This window comes from Triticum urartu, chromosome 3 (assembly GCF_003073215.2).
Source record: "Triticum urartu cultivar G1812 chromosome 3, Tu2.1, whole genome shotgun sequence".
In the NCBI taxonomy this organism is placed as follows: domain Eukaryota; kingdom Viridiplantae; phylum Streptophyta; class Magnoliopsida; order Poales; family Poaceae; genus Triticum; species Triticum urartu.
In genome coordinates, this window is record NC_053024.1 from 602,234,024 (window position 1) to 602,244,344 (window position 10,321).

At 47.7% G+C, this 10,321-nt stretch overlaps 1 protein-coding gene across 2 annotated transcripts; it reads left to right on the top strand.

The window, feature by feature from the left end:
• The first annotated feature begins 5,092 nt into the window (after window positions 1–5,092).
• On the top strand, window positions 5,093–10,050 carry LOC125545272 (ultraviolet-B receptor UVR8). Of its 2 annotated transcripts, none has more exons than XM_048709162.1 (11): window positions 5,093–5,516; window positions 6,249–6,322; window positions 6,415–6,499; window positions 6,596–6,721; window positions 6,813–7,064; window positions 7,163–7,399; window positions 8,269–8,312; window positions 8,765–8,947; window positions 9,071–9,161; window positions 9,472–9,515; window positions 9,625–10,050. In XM_048709162.1, the coding sequence occupies exons 1-11, from the start codon at window positions 5,252–5,254 to the stop codon at window positions 9,745–9,747; spliced, it is 1,524 nt and encodes a 507-aa protein (XP_048565119.1). In that variant the 5' UTR covers window positions 5,093–5,251; the 3' UTR covers window positions 9,748–10,050. The 2 variants fall into 2 exon arrangements, with proteins under 2 accessions (XP_048565119.1, XP_048565120.1); XM_048709163.1 differs by having other exon boundaries at window positions 5,095–5,516; window positions 6,828–7,064.
• The last annotated feature ends 271 nt before the right edge of the window (window positions 10,051–10,321 follow it).

The following is a 10,321-nucleotide window of genomic DNA, read 5'->3' on the forward strand; positions in this document are numbered from 1 at the left end:
AGGACATGAATCTTTCAGACCAGTCATTACACCTCTTCGTGAATCTGTCCATGATTGGTTGAAAGTGTTCATCCTTCATTCTCCCTTTCGGTGTAGGCAACCCCAAATATTTGCTTTCAAAGGTTTCCGTCTGAACACCAAGAGTGGCTTTAATTGCATCCCTCGTTGCAACTGGGCAAGACTCGCGAAAGAGGAGAGAGCATTTGCTAGCACTAAGTAATTGTCCTGTGCATTTCTGGAAGGTGTCCAGCACTCTCCCAACAGTTTCAGCTTGATCAACTGTGGCCTTGAAGAAAAGAAGACTGTCATCAGCAAACAAAAGGTGTGATACACCCGGGCTGTTTCTCGCAATCTTGATTGGCGTCAACTTGTCATCTGCAATGTTCTTATTAATTAGTTTCACTAGTCCCTCAGCCACAAAGAGGAACAAATATGGACTCAGGGGGTCCCCTTGTCGAAGACCCCTGGATGGGCAAAACGGATCCAAAAGTTCCCCATTACATCTCACCTAATACCTTACTGATATGACGCACTTCATGACCTAGTCGGTCCATTTCTTGCAGAATCCACTCTTCAGAAGTACACCTTCCAAAAACCTTCAATCAACTCTGTCATAGGCTTTTGCCAAATCCAGTTTGTACGCACTATACGTCTCCCGGGGGTTTTTGTAGTGTTGTATTTTATGGAAACACTCAAAGGCAATGAGTGGGTTATCTATGATCAATCTACCCATGATGAAGGCACTCTGGGTTTCTGATATGATGCCATCTAGGATAGGTCGGAGACGGTTAACAAGGCATTTGGAGACCACCTTGTAAATTACATTACAAAGGCTGATGGGGCGGTAGTCTTTCAACGATTGAGGATCTTTGCCCTTTGGGATTAGGACGATGACTGTATCATTAATCTCTTCTGGCATTGACCCATTCTCAAAGAAACTGAGAACACCTCTGATCACATCCTCCTTGAAGACCTCCCAGTTCCTTTGAAAAAAGCAAGCCGGGAAGCCATCGGGCCCAGGAGCTTTGAGTGGGCCGATCTGAAACAGAGCATCACTTATTTCCACTGCCGAGAAAGCTTTAGTGAGCGCCTCATTCATATTGAGTGTCACTTTTTCATCAAACAACTCCAAAATCTCCTGTGGGTTTAATCCGTCCTCCTTCGTGTACAGATTTTTAAAGAAAGAATTAGTAATTTCCACAATCCCTTTCTTATCCTCCACCCAGACACCGCTGGAATCTGTAAGTTTGGTGATATCATTCTTTTTTTCCTTCATATAGCTTTCCTCTGAAACCATTTCGTGTTTCTATCCCCTTCTCTTAGGTACAGAACTCTTGATCTTTGTCTCCACATTATTTCTTCTCGTAACAGTAGTTCGTCTAGTTCATTGGCCAGCTTGTTAACTTCTTTCTGCTGCGCTGGGTTGGGATGTAAATACTACCGAACTCCTATGCAACCTTATGAACTGGTTTTGATGCGTACCCGTCCGTTCGCCAGCTCTGTGTTTGCACTGTTTGGCACCGCGTTACAGAAACGGAACAAATGCAACCTGCAGGGCGCGCGCATTCCCTTGGCTGTTTATGTATGTATGCTACGCTATTTGCAGTGGTGCTCCGCAAGGGGTGGGCAGTTCTGCTCCGAGAAAAGAGTCACTAGGGGTGAGCAGTTTTGATCCGAGAAAAGAAGCCTCGCTGTCGGATATCCGTCCAAGCTCGATGGTCATCTACTTATCTTGCCAAATATAGCAGCCATGGGCAGGAACTGAACCGCATCTCCGTCATTTCATTCTTCAGGTTAAACTGCGCGCATATCTCTTCTGCTTTCGGATTGGCCTGTTTGGCATCTCACTCCACTGATCCAGAAAGGGAATCGGGGACGGCCACAAGTGGAAAACCAACCACGGACCGTGCAGGGCGGCTGTTGACGGCGAAGCGAGGCGCCAATGGCCGGCCCGTCCGGCCCACTGGGCAACGCCAGCGTGCCGGCCGACATGGTGGTACGGCCCCCGTCGCTGGCTGGCTGGCTGGCGGTCCCCGCCCCCGTCCCCGTCGGCGAGGGAGAGTCGTGCAAGTGCGCAACCACCGCACGTCTCCACCAGGAGGCACGTGCGAAGCAGGAAAGATGGACGGACGAATGGATAGATACGCGCGACGTGTGGTGATTATTTCCTTGCAGGGAAAAAGCGGAGGCCGCTTTTGTTTCTATTTCTGCGCGGTGCGGCTGGGCCCCGCCCCCGCGGGGAGAGAGAGAGGGAAAGCCACCGGCCGCTTCGCGAAGCTTCTGGACCGTCCGGCCAATGGATGCGCGCGCAACTGCCGCGCGGTCGGCCCTGGTTGGTGTTGGGGCCGCTCCTGGCCGTCCACCGGCGCAATTCTCGCGCGTGATGCCAAACCCGAATAAACCATCCGCAAATGCTACGTGCACCAAACCAAAATTACAGTAGACTTTGTTGTTGCTAATAAACTGGGAGCTTTACTTCGTTCGAAGATGTTACGGCAATGACCCTCCTGGTTTGAGATTTAGACTTGGCCATGGCGGTCGCTTTTTTCTGAATTTACTAGTCTTTTCGGCGATCAGCAATGTTCATTGAGTAAGAAATAATTTGATATCTCGAAGGTGTTTATAAGGGTAAAGTGTACGTGCATGTGTTCATAAGGCGAGCATATTCACATGTTTGCGTTTGCTGGTTTGTTGCCTCAAAATTCCAACAAGAATGCCCCCGACTGCAGGATGCACACTATGTGGACATGCCAATATTTTTTTGCACACTTGCATCCTATATTTTTCATAGGATAGTGAGCAATGTGAAGGCTTGAGCGTGGGGGTGCAGGTCATGTCCATAGCAGCCCAATCGGCCTAGCATAAAGGCAAGCCTAAGCCAGATCCTTAGAGCCAATGCGCATTCGGAAAATAGGTGATTCCAAGTTTGTGGGTGTTGGTGCGAATGCGCATTTGAAGAATAGGTGATTTCAAGTTTGTGGTGCAGAGGGGGCAGATGTCATCATCCATGATAGTTTTCCTTTTGAGGTTCTCCCGTGTGTTTAATATGAATCTTTGTCCAAAAAAGATCACTTGCCGAAACGAATTGACAAAAAAGACTACATGTAGATAAAATTAGCAAAAAAAACCTCCCCCCTCCCCCCCCCAGTCGTGGCGGCAGGCGCGTTAGCCGAAGCGTGGCACCTGCCGCCATGATGGGAAGTGGCAAAACCTGCCGCCACACTGGCAGGCGGCCACTAGCGGGTAACAGGAATCGGCAAGCAGTTGGCTGCCGCGACGGAACGGAGGCCGCGCGGTGGGCCCTGCCGCCACCGCGTGAGGCGGCATGCACTGTTTGTGTGGTGCACGATGCGACAGCACCGTGGGCTGTCGGGTGGTGTCGTTTTTAGTCGCACTGATTCCTATGCAGTTGTCGGTGGTCTATTTTTATACTGTGATTTCCCGCCTAAAATTTCGTCCGTTCGCGCTCTATTTTTCAGCCTAAAATTTCGCCTTTTGCACTCTATTTTCCTGCCTAAAATTTCATTCGTTCATGCTCTATAAAGGGAGGCACTAAACCTCTCGTCATCCATCGTCCAACCACACTTGAAATCACCACTACGCTAAGTGTGTCACATTTTTTTTGTCGGTATGAGTTTGTCTTGCTCGGATCAAAGCATTAGGTCGAGAAAAATGAAGAAATGTGAGTTTACCTCTGCGATGGCAGTCATGTGGTGTTGGTGTGGCGATCTTTGCAAGGTGAAGGAGGTGACTGATTTTTTGGATTGGTTGAGCATGAAGTTTTTCATGTTATGAGGAAGATCTATCCATAGCTACTTCAAAGTATGACAAGCCTCCGGTTTAATTCGTCCATATGTAGTAGCCAACCTATGATCTTGATTCGTGCATGTACGTTTTGCTTCACATATGTGTGCCAACTCAAGCAAGAACATCTGATTGCAAGCTCAACTAGGCTCCTTTGTGATGAAAGAACCACTCCCCGACACATCACCTCAACCCTCAAGATTAACCCGTAACAGAAGAAGATGCAGAGAGCATAATTCCACAGTCGTAACCACGGTTATCCAGCTACACAAGGATCGGTCGATATCCTCGTGTAAAATAGTAGCTAAGAAATCGTAGGGTTTTAAAGCATCTCCAGCAGCTTCCCTTCCCCTAATAAACTAGCTATGCGGGAAGTTGGCATAAAAAACACACTCCAGCAATTCCTCTGTACCAATTTTTTTTATAATCTCATCCTAAAAACACCCCAACTTCGCTCTATAGAGGGGAAGATGGATATTTGCGTATAATCACATCCACCCTCACCGCCGCCCCACCTCACCGCCACACGCTGCCGATCACCCGCTGCGCAGCTGACGGCCCTGCCGCTACTTGCTGGCCGCCAGCGGCGTAGATGCAGCACCGCCGCCACACGCCGCTGACCATCCGCTTCTCCGCTACCCGCGGCCGCCGGGCCCCTGCCCCAACGCACCGAATGTAGAGTCGCAACTAAATCATGTTGAAGACAATTTGGGCGTATACATGACATTAAGTGATGGCATCCGAATTCTCTTTTTTGCTAGTTCTCCTGCAATGGACAAAGATGATGTCTTCTGTCAAAAGAAGCATCCCATTATATTTGCATCTGGTAGCCAGCCGGCTCCTGCTTTCCATAGTTTGGGAGCATAACCTACGCCGCATCTTGTTTTAAGAAAGAAGAGGTGTGTGTGTGTGTGCGTCATCGCCCGTAAAAGACTGAAGTCACGACCCAAAACAAGCGAAGCACGCAAGGCATATTTTAACTGGTGGACGCGGCGTGAGGCGGAGGTCAAAATCGTTCGGTGTGGTACCGGTAGCCCCACACACCTCTGCCCCCCGCTTCCCACCCCACCCCACCCCGCCCGCCCTCCTGGCCTGCTGACACGTACGCCCTGTGGGCCCCCGGCCCCAACCTCCGCCCTTCCAGAACCTTCCGGCCAATTCCTGGCCAGGAATCCCCGGCCGGATCCAGCGGCTCACCCCGCGCCACGTGTACGGCCCGCGCCACCTCGGCGTCTGACGTGGCGCCCCCGCCCCCGGCGAAACTGATACGCCCAAATCTCGCTGCTTCCAGCCTCACGCTCCGAAAGCAGGCGCCCGCTGCTCCCACTTCGCCCAGCCGAACCAACGCCATCTCCCTCCCTCCATCCCGTGTGGCCGCCAGCGAGCGAGCGAGCGAGGGTTCGAGACGGAGGCGATAGCGGCGGCGAGTACGGGGATTTTCGAGGAGATGAACGGCGGCGGCGGCGGAGGAGGAGGAGGAGGGGAGGTGGGCTTCGTGGGGGGCGGCGGGGAGGAGGAGGAGATGGACGAGGACGGCGCGCGGGAGGCGGGGAAGGAGCAGGTCGTGCTGATGTGGGGCTACCTCCCCGGCGTCTCGCCGCAGCGCTCGCCGCTGCTGGGCCCCGTGCCCGTCAGGCTGCCCCTGGCGGCGGCCGGCGACGCGTGGAGGGATGTCTGCGGCGGCGGGTGCGGCTTCGCCATGGCCATCTCCGGTGACGCCGCCCTCCCTTCTCAATTTTTGCTCCGTTTGTGTTCTGGTACTCTCGGTGCGTTGGTTGTGCTCGTCTTTCCATTTGGCGGCGCAGATCTGCTCGGTGCGTCGGCATGCGCGCTTTCTGTGCAGGATTGCTTATTTGCTAGTGGTATTCGGTAGTGGATTTTTGGCCTGATGAGTGAAGGGCTGTCTCGCGATACAAGTACTCTCTACGAGCAGCGCGTCGGAATTTTCTTGAATTAGCATATCACACTTTGGAATCTGCTTTTGAAATAGCCGACCGTGAAGTTGCATTTTCATGCTGGCTAATCGGTGAGTGAAGTTGTGTGGTTGGGATTTGTGTTCTACTGAGTACTGGGTGCTAAACAATGAAAAGAGAGAGAGAGGAAGGGTTACATTTGTCGAGCAAAGCTTGTTTCTCAATTTATCGGAGTCTTTTCTTATGATGTTCTCATGGATCGTATCGTTACTGGTGTGATAGAAGGAGTAGCAAGATGAAGGACCTCGTGTTCTTCGAATGTCCGTTCAAATCCTTTAATGTAAATATGCCTTTTGTCGTTGGATCAATACCAACAGAATTTGCTGATGTACTGTACAAATTCAGACTGTTAGTAATAGCTGCTGTTTATTCAGTGATATGCCAAACTGAAACATTTTATGTCATTTGTTGGCCTTGGTCAATGTGATCAAGTTCTAATCGACACTGACCTGTGCATTTCATTTGCTTTAGAGTCTGGAAAACTCCTCACCTGGGGCTCTACTGACGATATGGGTCAAAGTTATGTGACGGCTGGGAAGCACGAGGTAAAGTTAACAACACACTCGTTGCCTTTGCTCTCTTGTACACGATGAGAATACTCGAAGATATTGCTAACGTGGCCTCTTGTACATATCAGGAGACTCCAGAGGCTTTTCCTCTTCCTAGTGATGTTGCGATAGCGAGGGCTGATGCTGGGTGGGCTCATTGTGTTGCAATAACCGGTATGCGGCTCATCATACATGCAGAACTTCGTGCTTTGGTAAGAACTCAATTTTTTTGGTATTGGTACTATTCTCATAAATGTTATCCTGGATCAGATGAAGGGGTTGTCTATACATGGGGTTGGAAAGAATGTGTTCCGACTGGAAGGGTCATTGCAGATCAAGCTTCAGTTGGAACTTTGGAGAAGGATGAAAGACAGAGCGCAATTGCCAACAACCAAGGTGACGATGCTTACTACATGTCCTTTCTCAGTTCTTCATTAAAAACATCTTCAGGAGGGCTAAATGCTTACAGATATATCACATAACAAAGGCAACTCCATTGCAGTGAGCCCCAGGTCACAGGCGTCTAGGACAAGCAGTGGAGCAGCATCTGGTCCTTCTGAAAGTAGAGGTACCGAGGATAGCACCAAGAGGCGACGGTTGTCTTCAGCTAAACAAGGAAATGACAGTTCGACATCTGGTGATGAAAACCTTTCTGCACCACCTTGTGTTGTGACATTTAATACTGGGGTGAAAATAACGGCAGTAGCTGCTGGTGGTCGCCATACATTAGCATTATCAGGTAATGTACATTAGTACATTTGGCAGTCCTCTAGTGCTATTTTTAACCTATCTGGGGAACTTTGAGGATTAAGGCCCAATATTTCTTGAAAACTTCAGATTTTGGTCAGGTATGGGGTTGGGGATATGGAGGAGAAGGGCAACTGGGTCTGGGGTCCAGAATTCGTACAGTTTCCTCCCCTCACCCTATACCTTGCATTGAATCAACATCGTATGGCAAGGATCGGCTATCAGCTATGAAAGGCAACAAAAACGCTGAAGGGCAAATTAATAAAGCAACAGGAAATCGTGTGACGGCCATTGCGTGTGGAGGCCGCCATAGTGTTGTGGTAACGGGTTAGTTCTTTCTTTCAGTCTCTTTCTGATACTTCTTTTGTCGTATCCGTGTGGAGACAGTACAAATCATTTTTGGTCTCGAGATGGCATTTGTCAATAACTTCAGTTGGACACATTATGTGTGAGCAACATTAGATATTTGAATATTTCCTTTTTTTAAGGGGGGCAGTAGATATTTCCAACTGGTCAGTTTAAGTTTGGCGTAACAGTGTAAAATAATATTTATGGTGTATTCAAGAATGAAAATCCAATTGCTGCCAGCTTGTTTTGCTGTAGCAAAGTGATGGTGCTTACAGGAAAAAAAGGTATGGTACTGCTTAGACCCTATTCGGTAGTCAAGCATGTAAGATACCATTAGACTTACCGTAGGGACTTTCCCTATGGTTTGCTGGTCAAAAAAAGATACATCAGCTTACTTGTAGGAAATATCCATCCAGGTATTTCCAACCAAAATGTTGAATGGGAGTATTTTTTGGACAAATGCATAATCATGAGATTTATAGAACTAAGATGAGTTGCTTATTGGGGGCATTCCTCCATTGAGACCACAACATTAACAATTGTTCATTTCTTAAGAGTGCCTTTTCCATTGTACATATCATGGATTGCTCAAGAAGACCTGAGGTCTAGGGAGTTGGTGGCCTGACCATGTTTCTGGGGAGTCATTTGATTAGCAGCTAGTCCGGTTTTTTGGTTTCTGGGTTCGTCCTGGCCTTGTCCCCTTAAATGCAGGACAGAGTCCACAGTTGTCTCTCTTTCTTTTCTTAGTAGAATGGCAGTGCTCCTGCCCTCCTACTTCAGAAAACACAGCCCCCTATTTTAGTCAAAATTTCCCCTGCACCTTTTTAACAGCTAGCTCTTGTTTGCAGATTCAGGAGCACTTCTTGCATTTGGGTGGGGACTGTACGGGCAGGTTAGTCTTTTCTATTTCAACACATGGTCTGATCAAACAAGTTTGTTTTCCCAGTAATATATTTTGTATTGACTAAAAGTTTTAACAATGGATCAGAGGATATACTTGGGGTAGAAAGTGTGTATGTCTTAGCATTCCAGAACTCAACAATGGATCAACATGATCAGCCACACACAATGCTTGTTTAGTTGAAAAATACCATCTCAAAATCGTTTTTAACTTGTAATTGTTTTCCTTAAGACAGCAAATCTATTGCGGCAATTCTGATATTTTATGCATATATGAGGAAGTATGTGTCAGAAACTGTTTGGGTTTCATTTTTGTATTGATAACAATGATTAAGGTGATATACTTGATTAGTTTGTTTTTTGCGGGTCGATTAGTCTATATGTTTTGACCTGACATATTTCATAAAAATCAGTGTTTTTAATCACTGTGCTTTTATTTTTCAGTGTGGACAGGGGAATACAGATGATGTGTTGAGCCCAACATGTGTATCAGCTATTCTGGGAGTCAAGATGCAAGATGTTGCCGCAGGGTTATGGCATACAGTATCCATATCTGCAGATGGTGATGTCTATTCGTTTGGAGGCAACCAGTTCGGGCAGCTGGGGATTGGTTCTGATCAAGCTGAGGTGGGAGCTTTGATTCTTTTTTCCATTCTTACTACATAATGCATAAGAATGTTATTTTGTTTCTGATCAAGCTGTCTGTTCACTACACCAAATGCATAAGAATGTTATTTTGTTTCTATGCAGACTATACCAAAACTGGTAGATGCCCCCAGCTTGGAAAATAAGAATGCAAGATCAGTGTCTTGTGGAGCTCGTCATAGTGCAATAATAACAGGTATGGTGGTCGTATTTTCCTCTGGGAGGAACTCACCGTTCCAATCTGCCCGAGTGCCTTACCACCCTTGGCTTGTACTTTAGAACCTTGTGCTGTCTATTATTAGTTACTCCCTGTGTAAAGAAATATAAGATCGTTTAGATAACGATCTTATATTTCTTTACAGAGGGAGTACAACTTTGTTCTGTACCATGCTATTAGCTAGCCTGCATCAGTATCTTACCGCACACAAAGCAAACAGCTTTGCCATTGTTGCTGCTTCATGTCTATTGTTGAGGTATGGAGGTAACATTGTTGAAATTTCCTGCAGATGAGGGCGAAGTCTTCTGCTGGGGATGGAACAAGTACGGCCAGGTAGGTATCTCTTTGCTTTACTACTACGATTTTTCACAGGTGACGTGGGGAAAAAACCTTGGTGTGATATGATCTCTGATCTGAGCTTTGGAGTTGCGCGTGCGTGCAGTTGGGCCTCGGCGATTCCATGGACAGAAACGTGCCCTGCATCGTACCTGTGGACGAGTACCACCCGCTGAACGTGTCGTGCGGCTGGTGGCACACCTTAGTGCTCGCGGAGTCCCCGACGTGATGCCGAACCCCTAGTGAAGGAGGAGCTGAACTGCCCCTGTAGGTCAGGTGACAATTTTGTTAGGAGTTTGGTAGACCCTTCATCCACCCAGGTCCCTTGTACATACATGAATGAGGGTGCATACAGTGACATTGTGTATCCATCCATTCTTCCCTGTGCCGGTACAGAGTGCAGCATTGGACGGACAGATTTGTATCGCGCTGTGTGTATACGGTCGAGTTAGGAGGATTTGCTCGCACTGTTTGATTGTGTATACTTACATTCTACTATTAGGTTCAAAGAGCGCGATAATTTGTGCTTGTATGGTGCTCCCGCATTTCCAGCTATCTTAACAGAGATGTAACTTCAACTGCGAAGTGTGTTGTCGTCTGTCACCTTTGTTTTGCTCCTGAAGAACTTTTAACAGAGATGTAGCTAAAACTGCAAAGTGTGTTGTCGTCTGTCACCTTTGTTTTGCTCCTGAAGAACTTTTAACCGTGTCGAAAAATAGAAACCAAGTAACAAGGCATACATACTTTTGGAAATAGCATATCAACAAGAACATGCAATTGCTTGTTGCAAACGATCCAGTTAG

What these genes read in the sequence shown, in the direction of transcription:
- LOC125545272 (XM_048709162.1), top strand. Translation starts at nt 5,252, where the DNA reads ATGAACGGCGGCGGCGGCGGAGGAGGAGGAGGAGGGGAGGTGGGCTTC. An exon ending in TCATTGTGTTGCAATAACCG is followed by an intron (nt 6,500 to 6,595) that starts GTATGCGGCTCA and finishes ATCCTGGATCAG; the next exon opens with ATGAAGGGGTTGTCTATACA. An exon ending in CCATACATTAGCATTATCAG is followed by an intron (nt 7,065 to 7,162) that starts GTAATGTACATT and finishes TGAAAACTTCAG; the next exon opens with ATTTTGGTCAGGTATGGGGT.